The following is a 20,419-nucleotide window of genomic DNA, read 5'->3' as shown; positions in this document are numbered from 1 at the left end:
GGGTGGGCAGGGCAGGGCCCCGCCGCCGCCTGAACCGCCCGTTCCAGAAGGATCGGCGCTGGGAGGGCGGTAACGGCATCGCCGACACGCCGGGTTATTTTATGCGGATCTAGAGTAAGCCAGAGCTGTTATTTTTGTACGCTGAAGCGTAGTTACTTGAAGAATCATGTTTACGTACTGCCTAAAGCTCTAGGAAAAATAACCCGAGAACGTTAAGAAATGTTGCTCTGCCTCAGGCTGGAGCGCTGGCTTTCAACAGCGGTTAGAAAATGCACCGAAACCCCAAAGGCGGTTAGGTTTACTCTTGCCTCAGCTTTTTGTTTTGTTGTTGTTGTTTATCTTTAAGCAGACCATCATTCCGGAATACACTCTTCAACAGTGGAGAGAGCCCATTCTACAATGATGAATGCCGACATGGATGGTATAAGTTCTTAATGTTCTTATTTTTTCTACTTGGTATGATTTCCAGCTGTTCCAGAGGTTGTATTCAAACTCGTATGATTTATTGCAGCTGTTGAGGCTGAAAATCAGGTGGAATTAGAAGAGAAAACACGGCTTATTAACCAAGTGTTGGAACTGCAGCACACACTTGAAGGTCAGCAGTTTGATGCATCAGCACTGGGTTTTTTACAAGCAGGCAGCAATGAGCAAAGCAAGAGAACCTTACTGCTCTGCCCTACCTTAGCCAAAGTGTCTAGAAGTATGTCACTTGGGCAGCTGAAGGTACATAAGCAAGGTCTCAACTATTTTTTGCCCCCTCTTTCTGCAACATGATGTTTGCTTGACATATAATACACATCAGGCAGAAGGGGGCAACAGTGAACTTTCCCAGGCTCATTAGCTGACATGTATCTTTGAGTCTGCTCATCACTGAACTTTTGTTTCTGTACGGTTTAGTCTGCAGTAGCTTAAATCAAAAATTCAGAAGAATAAAGGTACAGACTAACAGTAAGTTTACGGAACGAGTTGGTCAAAACACTCTGCTGCAAAATAATACAGGAAAAATGGGCTTTAGATAAAACTTGCGAGTAGCACAGTGTCTTTTAAGATAGTACCTTATAGACAACGTTTCCCTCATTGAACGCGTGAATAGTTTGATGTAGGCACGTAGAAGGTACTCATTATTGTATGTGATAACATCTAATATTTTTCTTACAATATCACCTTCGCAGATCTCTCAGCACGAGTAGATGCTGTTAAGGAAGAAAACTTGAAACTGAAATCAGAAAACCAAGTTCTTGGACAATATATAGAAAATCTGATGTCAGCGTCTAGTGTTTTCCAAACAACTGACACAAAAAGCAAAAGGAAGTAAGGGTTGACTCACAGATGATGTCATTGCATTGCTGCTGTCTTTTTTTGTTTTAATTGGCACAGGCTACACGAGCTCAACTACCTTAGTTTGTGGCTTTACTGGATAGCTGAAGATTATAAATTTTGGTGATAAACAGAATTAAGAACATATTGTGTATTGTTAAGATTAAGCAATTTGCAAATGTAGCGTAGAGACTTACTAAACTTTTGTATTTGTTTTTAAAATGAGCATACCTTGTTAAAAACTGGATTTGGTTTGTCGGGTGAAACAAAAGTCTGTTGGTGCTCTTTGAGGTCTCAGGGTAGGATTCGTGACTAGCAAAATAATACGGTTACAATAAGTTGGGGAAAATATTTGAATTGCATCACCTCTTTGACTTAAAATATGTTTAGTGTCTAGTACTGTTAATAGCTCTGCAAAGCACCTTTAAACAAAAACCTATAAACTAGTTAAAGAATTTCTGTGAGGTAGTGACAGCATGACCTTATTTGTAGGGCTTGCGTACAGAAAAACACTTAAGATTTTTTGGGAAGGGGGAGGGTAAGGGAAGAGGAACAAGGTTAAGCAACTTCATCAGGGAAATACCAAACTGATGCAGTATCAGAGTGTAAGGTGTACACTTCAAACAGTTTTCACTTTGCTGTTTCCTCAAAGAGTGATAAGGCACAGCATCACGATGTATAATCCAGAAGTTTTTCAGTTTTTGATTAAGAGTTAAATTAAAATCTGAGTAATGAGCTTTACAGAAACAGGTCATCAGTGTTCCTCACGCTCGTTGTGACCAACCTGCCGTGAGGAACAGAGTACAAGTCTTTCCTTGCCACCTGTTACTTCCTTCCTGCAGTGCCAAACTTGTCATTGCTTCAGGCCTTAGAGCCACTGTTTTCCTGCCCCAGAGCCTCAGCTTGTGAAGTACTTCTTGAAGGTGGAAGCTAACCGAGGAGCAGCTTCAGTTGTAATTAAATAAGGCGGCCTTGGCACTATTTAGTCTTCCCTGACTATAGAAAATTCTCAGTCTGGGACCAGGCATCCTCTCGGTAAGACCACTTTTACTAAGCTACGATGTGGCTGGTGAGAGTGCAGTCTGCAGAGGTCCGATACTCTTGGAGTTCCAAAGATGACTGAGTTTTAATAGCAAGGCATCCTGGAACTGGATTGTCATCAGTTTGTTAATTTCAAAGCACTTTTAAGCAGCCATGATAGCAAGATCAAGTATTTTTCCTGAAATACCTGTTCAGCTATAAATGGACTACATGCAGGAACTGTGTGTGAAACCTCGATGTTAAAAAGTGTCAATGGAAGGGTGTTCCCCTTTTGCCTGGCTTTCTAGATCTACAGCCTCAGATCCCCTAAAGCTCTGACATTTCTCCCCCAATTACTAGCGTAACACTAGATCCAAGTAAGCCAGCATGCAGAAGGATGTCTTCTATCTCCAGGTTCCAGATAATCAAAGTCATTAAGTCTGTGTTAAAGTGAGATGGGCCATAGAGAGTCAATTACTGCAAACAGCACCCTTGAGTCATGGCCTCACAAGACCATCTTACCCATAACAAATGGCTCCTTATTTACTGAAGCGAGGCACAAGCAAAAATGTTGATGGGGCATTAATTAAGACTTTCTGGGAACCCGAAGTTCAAAACCCTACGGGAAGACTAGCATCCCCTGCCGGGGTGACCAATCCCTGGGGTAACTGTATCACAGCACAGGAAAAAAGCCACCCCGAAACCACTCCCAAATACCGGAACAACTCCAAAGGACTTTTACCAGGCTCAGACAAGATTCATTCAAACGGAATGCCAGACTGTTCCCTGAGAGCTCACAGTAGCTGTTACTAGCGGGATACGGCATTGCTAGCCACTTCCATTGCTGAGAAGGCACAGGCAGGCAAAGTGCTCGCTTCTTAACCTTTTGCATGTAGACCCTAAATAAAGAGGGGGGAACCTGCATTTAACTGTAAAAACCCCAAGCAAAAGGCCAGAGGCCTTTCCGTGTAGTCTGCACAAAATGGAGCCCCAAATAATTAGTTTTTGAACACTTCAACACGAGCACTTGAAGACGCTGGCTTCTTCATTAGGGTTAATTAAGCATTCATTTGTTAAGGGACTTCCGTGGAACCTTTGCAGACTCTACTTGTTGTGAAAATATTTCAGTGAACTAACTTCTTGTCAGGCGTGAGGAAATCTGTTAGGTTCCTTAGGAATTAATGTATTTCTACTTGGGTTTAAGGTATAAGTGCTTTTGCTAGCCTTTTACGTTCTACTAACAGTATTGGCAGCTGCCAAGCAGCAAGAGGTATCTGGTGACTGCAGTTTTATTGTTTGTTCAAGTTCAGCTGTATGTTAAAACAAAACAACGTTTCTTTCACAATAGGCAGTTTATTCAAACTGTATTATGAGAATGCCCAGTTACTCACATCTGTAAAAAACTTTTCTCAATCAAAAATTCTTATCTATATTAATAAATTTCATGTTAAGCAAGAATTAGTAAATATTTTTAGGAGGCAATGTACACTTAGCAAGTATTCTATAAACAAAGGTTATCCCACCCTGGCTTGGAACACAAGAACTATAAAAGTTTGAAAAAGTTGCCCGTGGATCACTTCTGCAGATTTGGTATCTGCATCCGAAAGTGAAACAAGTCCTGTCAATTATCACTTGCTCTAGGAATATTCTATTTTAAAATATCTCTTAAAAATAAATTACTGTTACCAATGTCTAAAGTGAACAGGTGACCACCAATCTAACAAGACCAACTAAAATAAATAATTTACAATAAAATTGTAAATCATCATACAAAAACAATTATTGCATTTAGCTCTGCACAGAAAAAGAGTACCTTTTCTCATAGCAATGTGAACTGCTATAGCTGCGACCTATCTCTACTCTCATCCACTTTTAGCTGAAAAGTGTAAACAGCTAATTTTGTGCTAGAGCTGCAAAAATATGATAAATTACTAATTTTAAAAAATACTTGGAATAAGTTTATCCCCAACTAGTATTAATTTCTAGGAATCTTCACACTGTAAGGATCTTCACCTTAAAATCAGTTGGCCAGCTTGTAATTTCACTTCTATTCTGAATTCAAAACATCACTGTACTCCTCACAGACAGTATTTCTCCTTAAAAAAAAAAAAAAAAAAAAAAAAAGGGAATCAAGGAAGTTTTGGAAGGTTAAAAGAGGTTAGAGAATTAAAAGAGGTTACATAGCAGTGAGTCCCTTTTTTTTCCTTCAAATCGCAGGAACTTGCATGCTGTGAGGCCTGCTGAAGTGGCATACCAAAAGTTACTGTTAGTTAGACCTACAAATACTAGCTGGAAGTAACTCAGTGCTTTTGTACTCTCCTTTTGCACACTGATTTCAGAGGACCATCTACAGAACCTGTGCTTTCATCAGCTTCTTTCATCTGAAAAAAATAAAAAAATCCAGCATTAAAATTGTAAACCCATTTTAATTTATTGAAACTGTCATGGTAGTTTATTCCTCCTCCTAACACCCCCAATCATATTATCACTAAATGCAACACTGAGGCGATAAGGCATTTCTTTTTCCACAATACGAATTTAACAATGAAGTGGGTAGAAGACTTGTCCTTTCTATATTCAGAAGGAATAGTACCATCTAAACTGATGCCAGAAATTTGGTTTTGCCCATTTACTCGCTGGCTTAAAAGCAGTGACACTAATGAATTTAGCAACTTCCTTAAAGTGTTACAGATCTGCTAATAAGTTAGAATTAATTGACTTTATTTGATTTTATAAAATCATTTGGAATAAGAAATATATTTTAATGAAACTTGTAGTTGCACAGCAAAAGCTGCTATGAAATCCTTTGTACAGCCCTGTACCAAGGCCAGAAGAATGGGCTAGAATCATTGTTCTGAACTTAGGTAACAGATTTGGGGTTTTACAGATTTCTTTGCATTTGACTAGTCTTCTGTATGTAGAAAGTGTATTGAAATGTCAGAATATAGAATTAATGGGAACTGGGGAGAGTCGATTGGAACAACTTGTAGTGACCTGCCAAGAAACCGTGAACTTTAGTAAAAGGTAATTCCGGCAGGGGGAGAGCGCGACCACCGACTCAAATCGTACCCCAGACCCATTTGTGGACCTTCCTAACCTTTACTGCACAGAATCACATATGGGAGGAGAGTATGTTAATGATTTTTGGGAAATACTATGATTATGCATGAATACTTAATGAATATGCATGAATAAGTTCTATATATAGTGTATGATTTTGAAACTTGGTGTGCATTGATCATGAGAGGACTCACTCACGCACCCGGCCATTAATAAAGAAGTGTCTGCTTATCTACATCACATTGGTGTTGATAAGTTCTTCATTCCGAGATTTCGGTAACGGTTTTGGCGACCCAGATGGGACCTCGCTGAAGGAGACTGGAGGAGTCGGGGACCTGATCGGTTCCAGCCGGCACCGAGGATTTCTCGGGGATACCCATCGATTCCCGATCTGTAAGGCTTTTCGCAACATTCCCTGGATTTTGGTAAGACACTTCTTTTTTTGTAATTGTAGTAAGTGGGTTAGAGTTCCACTAAAGTAAGCGCACTGTAGGAAGTGGTTAGAGTCCCACTGTATTTGTCTGCCTGTAATACGCAGCGAAAGCTGCGCAGGGTTGGACTAAAGGATCCTTGTGGAAGTGGAAGTTTAGGCATTTGCCTGTAAGACATAAGCGAAAGCTATTGCAGGGTTGGACAGTAGCGGATATAAAAGAACATAGCGGAGATAAAAGAACCTATATGCTATAGTGTTCTCTAAGGTAGCACCTTTAACAAGAAGATAGAAGTTTTCTTTGTGTGATACAGAATTGTTTACTTTGGTTGTGTATTGAGGAGAAAATTAAGTGTGTAATATTGTGTTATATAACTTTGTTTAAGGTAACAATTGTGGAAAAGTGTGAGTGTGGCTGTAAGGGTGAGATGTGCAACTGAGCACGAAAGCGACTGTGGAGTTCAGATCTGCGGATCAGAGTGACAGATTTGAGTGATTGTGTATTGTACTGTAAAGTGATTATACCATGGCATCTAAGTTAACTCAGTTGTTTAAAAGTAGAAGAACGGGTAATCTTACTGCAAATGACAAAATCCCGAAAAAATTCTCCTTTGGGATGTTTATTGGCACATTGGGGAGATTTACATGATGATTTGTGAAAAAAACAGATGATTGAGTATTGTAATAATTGGTGGCCTCTGTATACGTTGGATAATCAGGAAAAATGGCCCATGAATGGGACACTAAATTATAACACTATTCTGTAGTTAATGCCGGACTGTAAAAGAGAGGGGAAATGGAGTGAAATGCCATATGTGGATTTGGTTTTTTACTTAAGACAAAGAAAAGATTGGCAGGATGAATGTAAGCTAACTATTAGAGATAATTTGGTAATGGCTATACTCTCTGATAATAAGAAAATGAAAAAAAAAACCCTGTTGCTCAGCCTGTGAGATTGGGAAGGACTGTTTGAAGGAGAGAATTGCCTCTGAAATTGATGAAGGACCAGAATTAGATATATCCCCTCCTAGGAGAGAAAGGAATTGGGGTCGAGAATTTAGGGAACAGGAGCAGGTGGAGGAACCGGAGAGTAGTGGAATAGAGGATGTGGAGGAGGGACTGTCCGAGATTGTAATTCATACCCCTGTTTCCCAGAGAGCTCGACAGCAGACACAAACAATAGCTCCCCTGCAACAGGGAGTTGGTAATGATGGGCCACTGTACGTGAAAGTGCCTTTTTCAGTTATGGATTTGATGGAAATGTTCAGCAGGAGATAGCCAAAGTAATGGTTTTAGATGATTGAAGGGGACTGGAGGGGAACCCAGCTGAGCCTCTGGTTATAATTAAGCTGGGAGAAAAAGAAGTTAAATTTTTAGTGGATGCAGGAGCAACATTTTTGTTATTAAATACCTGTACAGGAAAAATTGGAACAAAACCAGCCAATATAATAAGAGCAACAGGGAAAGAAGAGAACAGGCCATTCCTGCAACCCCTGGATTTGAAATTTGGAAATGAGGTAATTATATATGAATTCTTGTATGTACCAGAATGTCCGATACCTTTGTTAGGAAAGGATTTGTTATCCAAATTAAATGCACAAATTGTTTTTGAGGAAGGAGAATTTTTCTTGAAAATACCTGAGTCCAAAACGAGAGAAATCCTGATGATACAAGAAAAAGTAAAGGAGCAAGAAATTCCACTGGAGGTAGATTTGGCAGTGGTCCCTACAGTATGGGAAACTGATATTCCTGGAAAATTGAAACTAGCAGAGCCTGTCAAAATAGACTTAAAGGAGCAGGGACAGTAAAAATTAAGCAATATCCAATCAAACCAGAAGTTAGACAGGAACTAAAGAAATTGATTGATACATTTTTTGGAGTATAAAATTTTGGAAGAATGTGAATCTGAGTATAATAATCCTGTTTTACCAGTCAGAAGACCTTTGGGTGAATATAGGCTGATGCAACATTTGAGAGCAGTGAATCAAACAGTTAAGGATATTTATCCTGTAGTAGCAAATCCTTATACGCTGTTAATAGCGTTAAAGGAGACTTACCAGTGGTTTACAGTGCTTGATTTGAAAGATACTTTCTTTTGTATACCTTTGGAAAGGGAAAGCAGAAAACTGTTTGCTTTTGAATGGGAAAATCCACAAACTGGGCGAAAAATGCAGTTAACATGGACAAGATTACCCCAAGGATTTAAAAACAGCCCAACAATTTTTGGAAATCAGCTGGCAAAGGAGCTTGAAATCTGGAAACAGGACAAATCAAGGCCTGGACATTTACAATATGTGTATGACATACCAGAAGAAAGGTTTATGTGACTATTGACCTCTTGAATTTTCTTGGACTAAATGGGTACAAGGTATCCAGGAAGAAAGCCCAAATAGCCTCCTAGACTGTGATATATCTGGGTTTTGAAATTTCAAAAGGGCAGTGACAATTAGAAAAGATCACAAAGAAACCATTTGCAGTATACCTGAGCCAAAAAATATTTATGAACTCAGAGTGTTTTTGGGAGTGACAGGGTGGTGTCGCCTTTGGATTATGAACTATGGGCTAATAGCTAAACCGTTGTATGAGGCCCAAAAGAATTCCCCCTTTGTATGGGGCCCACAACAGCAAAAGGCTTTTGTAGAGTTAAAACGTGCCTTAATGTCTGCACCTGCTTTGGGACTTCTGGATGTAACCAAAGATTTTCAGTTGTTTGTTCATGAAAGACAATGCCTTGCACTGGGTGTGTTAACTCAGAAGATAGGAAGCTGGAAACAACCGGTTGGATACTTCTCCAAACAACTGGACACAGTGAGTAGAGGGTGGCCAAACTGCCTTCGAGCAGTGACAGCAACAGTGATGCTCATACAAGAAGCTCGGAAATTGACCTTGGGAAGAACAATAACAGTCTATGTCCCACACATGGTGATAACTGTTTTAGAACAGAAGGGGACACATTGGCTGTCTCCGAGCCAAATGATGAAGTACCAGGTGGTACTGACTGAACAGGATGATGTGAATCTAAAGACAACTAACCTGGTAAACCCTGCAGTGTTTTTAAGTTCTATACAGGAAAAAGGACAACTGGAACATGACTGCTTGGCTACTATTGAGTATGTTTATTCCAGTCGTGAAGATCTGAAGGATGTACCACTGGAGCGACCAGACTGGGAATTGTATACTGATGGAAGCAGCTTTATGGAGCAAGGAGTCCGATATGCAGGATATGCGGTAACAACAGATACTACAGTTATAGAAGCAGGAGCATTGGCAAGTACCACATCAGCCCAGAAAGCGGAACTTATTGCTTTGATTCGAGCCCTAGAATTAAGTAAAGACAAGAAAGTAAATAATGTGGACAGATTCAAAATATGCCTTTGGGGTAGTGCATGTCCATGGGGCTTTGTGGAAAGAAAGAGGGCTATTGTCCTCTCAAGGATCAAACATTAAGCATCAAAAGGAAATTTTACAATTACTGCAAGCAGTTCAGAAACCAGATCAAGTAGCAGTCATGCACTGTAAGGCACATCAAATTGGGAACACAAAAATAATTGTTGGAAACAATTTGGCTGACAAAATGGCAAGAAAGGTAGCAAAGAAACAAGCATTACAAATAGCAGTAATTCCTTCTAAAACAGTAATCCTTCCCAGGGAGAAACCAAGATATTCAGAAGAAAATGACAAATTAGGTCAGTTATTAAATGCTAAGAAAAACCTAGCCGGATGGTGGGTAACCCCTAATGGACAGGTAGTGGTTACACCTCTTTTGATGAGAGAGGTAATTCAAACAAGACATCAGGAATGTCACTGGGGAGCGGAAGCCTTAGTAACTTCTTTATGGAAACAAGAAGTATCAGTTAAAATGTTGGGAATAGTTAAAATGATAACTGCAAAATGTGAAGTATGTTTGAAAAATAATCCAGTGATTAAGAAAAAAGTTTAAATGGGTAGATTGAAATCTGGTACAGAACCTGGAGATTATTGGCAAGTAGATTATTCAGAGTTACCCAGACAAAATGGGTATCGGTACATCCTGGTGGGGGTTGATACTTTTACAGGATGGCCAGAAGCCCTTCCCTGTCGCACCACACAAGCAAAAGAAGTAGTGAACTGGTTACTACAATGATTAATTCCAAGATTTGGAGTTCCTATTGGAATTTCTTCTGACAGAGGTCCACACTTTGTTGCAGAAGTAGTTCAAAGTATTAGCAAAGGATTGGGTATTATTTGGGATTTACATGCGTCCTGGAGGCCACAAGCTAGTGGGAAGGTAGCAAGGATGAGTCAGACTTAAAAAAGACAAATAAGTAAAATTTGTCAAGAAACTAATCTAAAGTGGCCTCAGGCACTTCCATTGGCATTACTACGAAACAGGGTACAGCCAAAGAGTGGAACCTCAGTCAGTCATTATGAATTATTATATGAAAAACCATATGAGTCTCCAGAACCAAATCCAAACATACATGTAAAAGGAAAACAGGATGTGTGTAACTATTTTCTTTCTCAAGGGAAAACTTTGGCTGCAATTTGGAGTGCAGTAGTTTGGAATAGACCTTTATCCCTGGAGAATTCAATGCATGATTTCCAACCAGGAGACTATGTCTATGTGAAGACCTGGACCTCCAAACCTTTGCAGGAACGTTGGAGAGGACCTTTTTCAGATGCTGTTAACCACTGTTACAGCTATCAAGGTTGCAGAATCAGGTACTTGGATACATTATACTGGGGTGAAGAAAGCACCTACTCCATGGAAGATTGTTAACTGTGACTCAGACTTTAAAATTGACTTTGAAACATGTCTATTTTTTTAATATCAGGTTTTGCTTGTTCTTTTATTTTGGTCAGTAGTGTTGGTAGGATCATGGACTGACTTGGTGGACAGGAACAAAAGACAATTAGAAACAGAACAAGTGATTAACATTGCCAAACAAATGTTTGAGGAAAATTTGATGTTAGGATTGATTAAAGGATTTGCCATTTTGCAAAATGTTACGCAGATCACTGCTTGTTTACCAATACCAAGGGCAGTAGATGAATCTATTCCATGGGGAATTTTAACTATGAATCTGACCAATCTGGAACATAAAAATGAAACCACTTATTGTGAACAAAGGCCAGTAACTCAATGGTATGAATAAGTAAAGGTTATCAGAAAACAGTGGAAGTCGCCAGGTAAAGAAAGATTGTAAAAAAACTACTGAATTATGATTTTATAACAGGATCCTGACCTAGTGCCATAGCTCAAGTTCTTCTTCCTGGGGGTCCAAATCCCCAGTTAGGATGGTGTTCTTATGATGTACAACTTAAAACCAATGTGAACAAAAGTATCATGGAATGGAAGTGTAACAAAACTGGCCAAGGTACACAATTAGTAGAACAATGGGACTCTATATGGTCCATGTCCATATTTTCCCAATTCCAGTACATGGCCAGAACTCCTTGGTGTTTTATTTGGGATGGAAAAGCTTTTGCAGTTTTACCCTCAGTCAATGATAAAGCAATTTCATTGAGAGAGAAGGAGAACAAAATAGTGCCACGGTGGAAATGTGGAAAGGTGTACGATTGCAGCAATGCAGATTTAATAATTCAAAGAATTCCTCCTTTGGCAGCTGCTTTAAAATATGGTTGGTTTTGCCGAGGTCTTAAGAATACTCTCAATTTAACCAGCACCTTTACACCTAGGAAAGGAACTCTGTTTAGTTGCAGAAAATCTACTATTCAAAATCCAGGACATATAGTTTGGGCATTAAGTGATGGAACCTGGACAACTCATTTACCATTAGATAGTAAGGTGAAACAAATTACTTTAGGCATGTCAACATTGTGTCCAATTTGGAAAAAATTACCATTTAAAGGACCCTTGGAAAGTTTGAAATTAAAATGAACCAAGAGGTCTGAAACAGATGATGATACTTGGAACAAACCATCAACCAGAGTAAAAATTGGCTGGGCTCTTGCATCACTTTTGAATCCTATAGCATCATATAGAAATAGAGAACGGCTTTATCAGTTAACAGGTCAAGGAGAAAAGTTAGCAAACATCACCAAGAAAGGGTTTAAGGAATTGACTACACAGTTGCAGGCGACTTCCAGGATGACCTTACAAAACAGAATGGCATTAGATACGCTTTTATTTAAAGAGCATGGGGTATGTGTATATCTCAAGGATAGATTAGACCACTGTTGCATTCATACTCCAAATGTCACTCAAGATGTGGAACATGATCTGGAGTTACTGGGTAAAATTGAAAAGGAAACAGAATCAATTCAAGAAAATATGTCAGAAGAATGGCTGGGAAAAATTTTTAGCAAATTAGGATGGAATCTAAGCTCTTGGATACAGTCCATAATCAAAACTTTGTTTCTGTTACTGATTGTCTTTCTGATGCTCATGCTAGTATATGCTTGTTTGAAGAAACAGTTTACCAATAGAATTGCAGTCAATCGCATGATCATGAGAGAAGTAGCAACTGATTCCACCAAGATAAAGTCCACCACCAAAATATGCTGAAACAAATGTTATGTAAATAATGTGAAAGTATTGAAATAATAACTTTCAACACTTTCAAAGGGGGGAAATGTTACAGATCTGCTAATAAGTTAGAATTAATTGATTTTATTTTATTTTATAAAATCATTTGGAATAAGAAATATATTTTAATGAAACTTGTAGTTGCACAGCAAAAGCTGCTATGAAATCCTTTGTACAGCCCTGTACCAAGGCCAGAAGAATGGGCTAGAATTGTTTAAAACTTAGGTAACAGATTTGGGGTTTTACAGATTTCTTTGCATTTGACTAGTCTTCTGTATGTAGAAAGTGTATTGAAATGTCGGAATACAGAATTAATGGGAACTGGGGAGAGTCGACTGGAACAACTTGTAGTGACCTGCCAAGAAACCATGAACTTCAGTAAAAGGTAATTCCGGCAGGGGGAGAGCGCGACCACCGACTCATATACCACCTACCCAAATCGTACCCCAGACCCATTTGTGGACCTCTCTAACCTTTACTGCGCAGAATCGCATATGGGAGGGCAGTATGTTAATGATTTTTGGGAAATACTATGATTATGCATGAATACTTAATGAATATGCATGAATAAGTTCTATATATCGTGTATGATTTTGAAACTTGGTGTGCGTTGATCATGAGAGGACTCACTCACGCAGCCGGCCATTAATAAAGAAGTGTCTGCTTATCTACATCACATTGGTGTTGATAAGTTCATCATTCCAAGATTTCAGTAACAAAAGTGTATCTTAGGTGAATTTTAATTTCCCATTCTTAAGTAGTATTTAAAAGATTTTAACTGCTGCCTTTTGGAGAGCTACAAAGAGAACAAACTGTTCTTAAATCAGATGTGTTCTTCTCAGTTTAAAAGTGATTTGCTTGCAGAGGTGCATGAAAAGCCTTTCCAACATGAACTCCGCTCGGACAATGCGTTGCTCCCTCGCTTTCCTGCACCACCTAATGGCGAGCACCCCATTCAGAAGGAAGAGCTCACAGGATGTGGCACAACCTGAGTGAGGACATGGTGTACATGACATCTCTCAAGTAGGTCACTAATTCATGACAGAAACTTCTACGCACTGAAAATACCCAGAGAAAAGCAAGTCATAACCTCAGTGTGATACCGTGTAATGGTATACACACATTGAGATCTTGTAATTACTTTTACGAAGAGTCATATGCATTTTAATGGGGTTTATCAGATACTCTTTTCCTAGGGAAATGTACCAGGAAAAAAAAAAATAATTCTTAGAGGAACAAGAGGAAGTACTGAATAAGGGGAAATTGGTGAAGAATCTCAGTGCTGAAACAATGCACAAGATGACCAACATAAATACCGTGGGTGGGTCTAAGGCATTTCAGACATACCCGAGTTTCTAAATGAAAGGATAATGAGTAGCTGACAAGCAAGAAAAGCAAACAGAAATTCCATTCTACAATATTATTTTAATGAAAACATTTTACAGATTATCTAGTGACCGGATTAATCTGCACAAGAAAAATGAAATTGCAAGTGCTGAATTCAAAACCAGTATGGTCATTTTGCTTAAAACCTTATTTTGGAATTAACAATCAAAAAAACCCCCAACCTGAAAGCTTAAGGTTTTTCTGTGTCTCACTGAAAGGCTATTCAGTTAGAAACGTATTTTCTGTTAAGTATCGTGATAAAGAGATTGACATCTACCACAGCACCCGAATTTTCAAGACTTGCAATACATTTAATAATCTGTTAAAAAATTATACTTCTGTAAAAATGCTTCATGTTCAGACACCTGCACGATCACTTCTATACTACAGCTGTACTTTACAATAAATATCACCTCCTAGCTAAAATTATGCAGAAAGAGACATATTTCACAAACTTAAAACAGAGCATTTGCGGCGTCAAACAAATAAAACCACATTCCCGCCTCGTGATTGGTTTAATGGCTCAACAGAAGAACTCTCTTACTGTAGGTAGCCAGGCTTAGAGGTGCGATGTTGGAGAAGGGCAAAGACAAAACTGGCAGACAAAACGTGAACTTACCTGATCTTCTGAACCAGATTTATTTGACTTATCACCTTCTTCTTGACTTCCATCTGCAACTTCATTTTCTTCTTCCTGTTCATCACCATCAATATCTTTACCACCCTCACCCTCATCTTCTGCAAAGAAATTAATTTTACTTTGTAAACATAACTGCATTAAAAATGCACTACATCCAGGCACACTAGTAAGGAAAAGAAGCCCATGTCGGTCTTAGAAGGAACTGCTTGTTTACAGTAACCCATAAAAACATGTCTGTCATACAGAGTAGAATTCTCATGAATTAGTAGAAATCGATCACCGTCGGATCTAATAACAAATTTTAACAGCTTCCAACTAGCCTCTTTTCGCAACAGCATGTACTCTCTTCAGACTTGTAAGTGACTGACTAAAATGAAAACCTTAAGTTGGTTGCCTTTAGGGAAGTGCTGAAGTCCGAGTATTCTATTACACAGTTTGAGACTGGAGTCCAAAATAGGACAACTCTGACTTGGCAAAGTACAATATTGCAGTCACCAGTCATCCACCATGGGGGACACCTACATCCTAAGGTAACCCCCTGTGCAGCAGGGAATTCTTTTGGCACGCCGTTTTGGTTGCGGGACAAGCAGCTCTGTGCTTACCCCCTGCTCGGGCATTATTGCAATACAGAAACTAGTCAGAAAAGCACTGTACTTCCCTCAGCTCACCTGAGATATGCCCACTACTCACAAATCAGTAAGCTTTCTATGAGACCTGAAGTCAGTTAGACCTTTGAGCTGACAGGGACTGGAGAAGAAGGAGAGGAGCTGTAAAAACCCTATCTTTTTACTCTCCAGAACCCCCTGGACAAACCATAGGCTAAGCAACAGAGGGGGTTTCTGCTTTCTTACTGAGGCCACGTCACTGCACTAGAATAATGCGTGCCCAAAGTATCGTGAATTCTAGGCTGCTCTCTGATCAGCACATAGGTTGCCCTTCTAGGGTAACCAACTCTATAGATTCTGCGTATTTTATGAAGGAGGCCAGGCACCCAACCGTTTTGATTTCTAGTTTTGGGCTTCGGTACTTACAAGCAAGCATTCCCACGCCTGCATTTTAGGTATCTATGCTCATTATAAAAGCTAAACCTCAGCAAGCACAGCATGGTTACAAGAGAAGTTACTGAGATTTGGCAAGTCTCTTCCTCTACTTCAAACTGAGGCCTTAAAGTGAAAATTTCTAGAAACTGAGTACCCTTTGCAATACTTTCTATCAAGAGCAAACAAGAAATCATACCCACATCTGATAGAAAGAACGTAAGATGGCAATTTACAACTAACAGTCTGCCAGTGGCTCAGTTAAAAACAGTAATGAAGCAGTGCTCAATTCTGTCCTTGTCAGGTCATGCCTGCGTCCCATAAGCACCACCTTCAGCATTAAAAAAACAAAATCAGAAAGCCGACACCACCGACACCTCCAATTCTTACTGCTTCAGCTCAGTAAGACTGAAACAAAAGTAACCATATAAATTCAAACAGTAGTCACATATAAGAGACAGATATAAAATGCAGGAAGTTACAATGCTGAAGTGCTGTACCTACAATTTATGCCAATTTTAAAAAAATACACGTAGCATAACTACAATAATTAAAGGCCTAGGTAAGGCAGATGGACCAAGTGTGATGTGGCAAGCATTGTGCCAACAATGTACTCAATTCTCTAAGTAGTGGCGTGGGAATATCTGAGGGGATGCTGAGCAAACTTTGAAGTCATACAGGCAGAAGCCGTCACCACTCATGGAACACAGTGCAGAGACAGATGAAACCCACAAAGTTTCAGTCAGTAACACAAAGTGATGTCAGTACTAAGAAAGAAAAAACAAACAAAAAAATGAACATCTGCTAGGTTTCTAGCTTTCCATGCTAGTCACTTGACACTTTCTTTGTTCCTACCAAGGAAAAGTAAAGGGGCAGAATCTTGCAGAGGTCTGAGGCTAAGGATTTTCTTGTGGAAGTCAAGATCATGTACTCTAAGTTAGGTGATTTGCTTTTTATTCATTCCTATAGACTCTGGGAAAAGCTAAGAGAACCTCCAAGCCATAGTTGAATAGTACCAGTAATCTTTGGTACAGTAACAGAACATTATTTTCTCCTTGGATGCCAAAGTAGAGCTCATCTACTGAATCATTAATTTCTCCCTTGGGGCAGCAGGACAGACCTCGGCAGGTATGCAGTGCGTTGCTAGAAGGCAACACAAAGGAAGCAGCGGACTTCAGTATTTCAATTCTACTACGTTTTCAGGCTTTATGAAGAGTTACTAAAATCAGTGACCAACAGAATAGTTCCAGGTAGAAACCCTGACACAGATGCATCAGCCGAAACCTTTACATTTAAGACTTAAAGCTATTCCAGACACGTTTTAAAAACAACAATGTGACTTTATAAACACTTCATGTACCCGAATCTGAACCATTCAAATGTGGTCGATACATGAAACATTTAGAAGGGAGAAAATATGCATCACTGTCTACAAACATGACTGTTGGAGGCACGTTAATTGATTGAAAGTGAAAAAGCACTAAGGAGAGCCGTACTTCCTGCTTGTATTTATCAAAGAGCTATTAGCCACGGACCACCACTCGCTGGAGGTTGCCAAAGAGAAAAAGGAGACCCGGAGCAAGGCTGGTTTCACACATTCTAAAATAACTGGTTGTGATTATTGGCAACGTAAGCTGTGAACTAGTCCTATTCATGTTTTTATATTTAATCAGACTGCAAGCTGGCTTGCTTATCTTACCATCTTCAGCGGTTTCTTCGTTTTCTTTTTCTTCCATTTCATCATCTTCTAACTCCTCTCTCTCTTGTTTTGGTTCTCCCTTTGTAATTGGCTTAGATATATCAGGGGGTTTTAAGTCAATATCTTCATCTGTTTTCTACAACAAATTAAAAATCATTTACATTTAAGCTCAAATTAAGAATTACACATAACAGCCACTGTAAGCTAAACAGTATCAACAGCACATTAAAAGTGCTTCTTATTGCACAGATGCTCAGAGTTTTCAAATAAAATATTAAGAATAAAGCCAAAGAAAAATACAGTAAATTTCTCTAACCTTTGCTGGCCAGCAAAACAACACACCTAGGCCAATGGGGAGACCCAATGTCAAGATGTAAAGAACCCAGAGCCATGGGTGGTCTTCCGCAGCAGTCACCAGTTGACTAAACATACCAGGCTATATTAAAAACAATAATAAAAAAAATTTGCATTTACGTCCTTTTCAACATTTTAATAGGTTTATAAGTCTACTGTATGTATTTTAAGCTTTACCTTGCCCAAAGTAAACCCCTCTTTACCTTCGCTTTTTAATGACTAAAACAATATTGATTTCAGTAGTCGTAAAGGAGCAGCTTAACACACTGCAAATAAACAGCAGGTGCTGGGTAAGAAGGAACAAACCTGGTACTCCAAACATACCAGACTGGCCACTACTCAGTTTTGTAAAGTGGCATTTGGAGTCTTGGCAACCTCACACTTTACACCCTTCCCAGCTGTGTTATTTTTTCCCCATGCTGTACTAAGTCAGCTGAAAGATCGCCAAGCATCAAGAACCTCAGAGCATCAGCCGGCCTCCTGAAGAGCAATGTCTTGCTGCGTCTGTACTACCATAGTCTCTCCCCTGAGAGCCGATTATTCAGGGAGTAAACTGTCCTCCCAGCCCAGTTCTGACTTACACGGTAGAGGTAGGAAGGCAAGTGCCTGGTCCAGTAAGACCTCTGAAAAGGGTACATCAGCAGCTACGGTAGGAAATTGGAGAGGCACAGGGGAGGGAGGAGTCTCAAGGGAATGGTTTTTGCTATTGTGCATACGGGTACAGATGCAAGTCCAGACAGAAACCCAAAGATTTCAGAAAGGGGAAAGACACCGGGAAGAGGTGGATTTCCTCATTGCATGGGCTGATTTGCTGTTGCTACTTGCTCATCCTGTGACAAACAGCAGCTGTCAGGAATTGGCCACATTTGCCACCAACCCATCGCTTCTTTCCCACAACTGCTCTTGCCACTCCAAGAAAATACAGGCCCGATAGAAAGAAACTGTGCTCGGTAAAGGCAGCCACTAGAGGGGCTCAGGATCCCACACGTCAGGACAAGTTCATCCTACAGCACAGGAAAGAGATCTAGAAAAAACTGTGGCAGCTGGCCAAGCGCAGTATACAAACAAAACGTGGATGCAGACGTAGAAACAGAAGAACAGATGCAACTCCGTAAACATACGTGCACTATTTTCAGAGCTGCAGAATATACGTCTAGAGCAGCCAGAGGCATAAAATTACTAAACAAAAAAACCATATGACTATTTATCCATTTCTCTCCCATGAGGAATATCTAAAGAACATATATAATGGAGTTAGCCACAAGGGGAGGGGGGGAGAAAAAAAGAGGTCTTTGAGTGTAAGTAACTCAGCTTCCATTTGCTGACAGGTACTGAATTTCTAGCATCACCATGAAAAGCAGAAATCCCATTAACTATAACGCGGCCCATTTCTCGCTAGGTGTTTAAGGAAGGTGTTACAACCTTTTAATTCAAAGAGCATATTGATCTAGGAAGGGCAAAATGCCAGACTACAAGAAAAACCCTATCATAGTTACTCAGCAAGATTATTAACTGAAGACAAATTAATATTGTCAGCATTAATTGACAGAAAATTCTTCCAACAGTTGCACGTCTTACTCACTGCTTTCAGCCATCGAGAACATAGTAAAGTTTATACCTCATTAGCACTTGCTACGAATTTCTTCAAGCCCCAGCCATCTGCTGCCCAACGGTCTGCTACTTCTTTTTCTGAACATATAATGACGTTATCAAAGTAGATATCAGGTGTCATAGACCAGAGTTCTAAACCAATAGCACTGACAGTGGTCATCGTGAATGGGTGAAGATCTTCAAAATAGTCTGGGTTCTGTATTTTCCGAGGGCTCCAGATCCCCTTTTAAGGAAAAAGGATGTAATCACGTTACCTGTCCCCAACTCAAAAACAAACTGAAACAAATTTTAAAATAATTAGAACTTCCTGATTATTTTAAATGCATAATTTAAAAAGACAAGCAGTAGGGTTTAACCTCCATAAAAACCAGAGACTGGCAGATGGGTGTCAATTTTCTGGCTTAGAGCAGACCTCTTAAAATTAGGGGGTTTTGCCCACACAGGGTTACAGTAGTAACTGACTGTACAAAGTATCTTGTCCTCCTGGTACTGGTGGTTCCAAGCACAGACTTTGTAAGCTTCCTAGAGTAAGCCTAGGAAATACTGCAGGAAAGTAAGGCATCGGTGTTACTTCTTCCCATAGTCTCTGCCTATGTAATGCACAGTTTTGGCTTTTGTTCATCAGTGTGAGCGGACTGAGGACTGGCTGAACGGCGGAGCCGAGAGGGCTGTGACCAGCAGCGCAGAGCCCAGCTGGAGGCCTGTGGCCAGCGGTGCTGCCCAGGGCTCAGTGCTGGGCCCAGTCCCGTTCAGCCGATTCACCGGTGACCTGGGCGAAGGCACAGAGCGTCCCCTCAGCAGGCTGGTGGCTGGTACAAAGGCGGGAGGAGCGGCTGATGCCCCAGAGGCTGCGCTGCCATCCGGCGAGAGCTGGGCAGGCTGGAGAGCTGGGCAGGAGGGACCTGATGGAGCCCAGCAGAGGCCGGTGCCAGGCCCTGCCCCGGGGGGGCACAGCCCCACGCACCAGCAGGGGCTGGGGGCTGCCTGCGGGGAGGCAGCTCTGCGGGGAAGGGCCGGGCAGTGCCGGGGCACAGCAGCTGCCCCCGGGCCGGCAGCCAGCCCCGGTGGCCCAGGAGGCCGGTGGCGCCCCGGGGGGCATGAGGAGGAGCGTGGCCAGCAGGCGCAGGGAGGTGACCCTGCCCCTCGGCTCTGCCCTGGGGAGGCCGCCCCGGGAGCGCCGTGCCCAGCGCTGGGCTCCCCAGTTCCAGAGACGGGGAGCTGCTGGGGAGGGCCCGGCGGGGGCTGCGCAGGGGGTGAGGGGCCTGGGCACCTCCCGGGGGAGGGCAGGCCGGGACACCTGCGGCTGCTCAGCCCGGGGAAGGGAGGGCTGAGAGGG

The 20,419-nt window shown here is 40.9% G+C and overlaps 2 protein-coding genes across 3 annotated transcripts; one reads left to right on the top strand and one right to left on the bottom strand.

Moving 5' to 3' along the window:
- The first annotated feature begins 99 nt into the window (after positions 1-99).
- Positions 100-4,756, top strand: LOC121081080 (short coiled-coil protein). 2 transcript variants are annotated; one of them, XM_040579803.1, is made up of 4 exons: positions 100-421; positions 512-595; positions 1,173-1,311; positions 4,555-4,756. In XM_040579803.1, the coding sequence occupies exons 1-4, from the start codon at positions 400-402 to the stop codon at positions 4,634-4,636; spliced, it is 327 nt and encodes a 108-aa protein (XP_040435737.1). In that variant the 5' UTR covers positions 100-399; the 3' UTR covers positions 4,637-4,756. The 2 variants fall into 2 exon arrangements, with proteins under 2 accessions (XP_040435737.1, XP_040435832.1); XM_040579898.1 differs by having other exon boundaries at positions 350-421; positions 1,173-4,756.
- Positions 3,671-19,324, bottom strand: LOC121081026 (calmegin-like). The gene is made up of 5 exons (XM_040579678.1): positions 19,091-19,324; positions 17,435-17,554; positions 17,119-17,254; positions 14,362-14,480; positions 3,671-4,718 (listed from the first exon to the last, which is right to left on the bottom strand). Exons 1-5 carry the CDS (start codon positions 19,241-19,243, stop codon positions 4,638-4,640), a joined length of 609 nt encoding a protein of 202 aa, XP_040435612.1. The 5' UTR covers positions 19,244-19,324; the 3' UTR covers positions 3,671-4,637.
- Between the last annotated feature and the right edge of the window lie 1,095 nt (positions 19,325-20,419).

The sequence above is a fragment of the Falco naumanni genome, chromosome 1, assembly GCF_017639655.2.
Source record: "Falco naumanni isolate bFalNau1 chromosome 1, bFalNau1.pat, whole genome shotgun sequence".
NCBI classification, from domain to species: Eukaryota; Metazoa; Chordata; class Aves; order Falconiformes; family Falconidae; genus Falco; species Falco naumanni.
The sequence above is the reverse complement of the archived record's forward strand: the minus strand, read 5'-3'. Positions and strand labels throughout refer to the sequence as shown.

What these genes read in the sequence shown, in the direction of transcription:
- LOC121081080 (XM_040579803.1), top strand. Translation starts at nt 400, where the DNA reads ATGATGAATGCCGACATGGATG. An exon ending in GATGAATGCCGACATGGATG is followed by an intron (nt 422 to 511) that starts GTATAAGTTCTT and finishes GATTTATTGCAG; the next exon opens with CTGTTGAGGCTGAAAATCAG. An exon ending in ACTGCAGCACACACTTGAAG is followed by an intron (nt 596 to 1,172) that starts GTCAGCAGTTTG and finishes TCACCTTCGCAG; the next exon opens with ATCTCTCAGCACGAGTAGAT.
- LOC121081026 (XM_040579678.1), bottom strand. Translation starts at nt 19,243, where the DNA reads ATGACCACTGTCAGTGCTATTGGTTTAGAACTCTGGTCTATGACACCT. An exon ending in CGAAGAAACCGCTGAAGATG is followed by an intron (nt 14,481 to 17,118) that starts GTAAGATAAGCA and finishes ATTTCTTTGCAG; the next exon opens with AAGATGAGGGTGAGGGTGGT. An exon ending in AATCTGGTTCAGAAGATCAG is followed by an intron (nt 4,719 to 14,361) that starts GTAAGTTCACGT and finishes TATTTTTTTCAG; the next exon opens with ATGAAAGAAGCTGATGAAAG.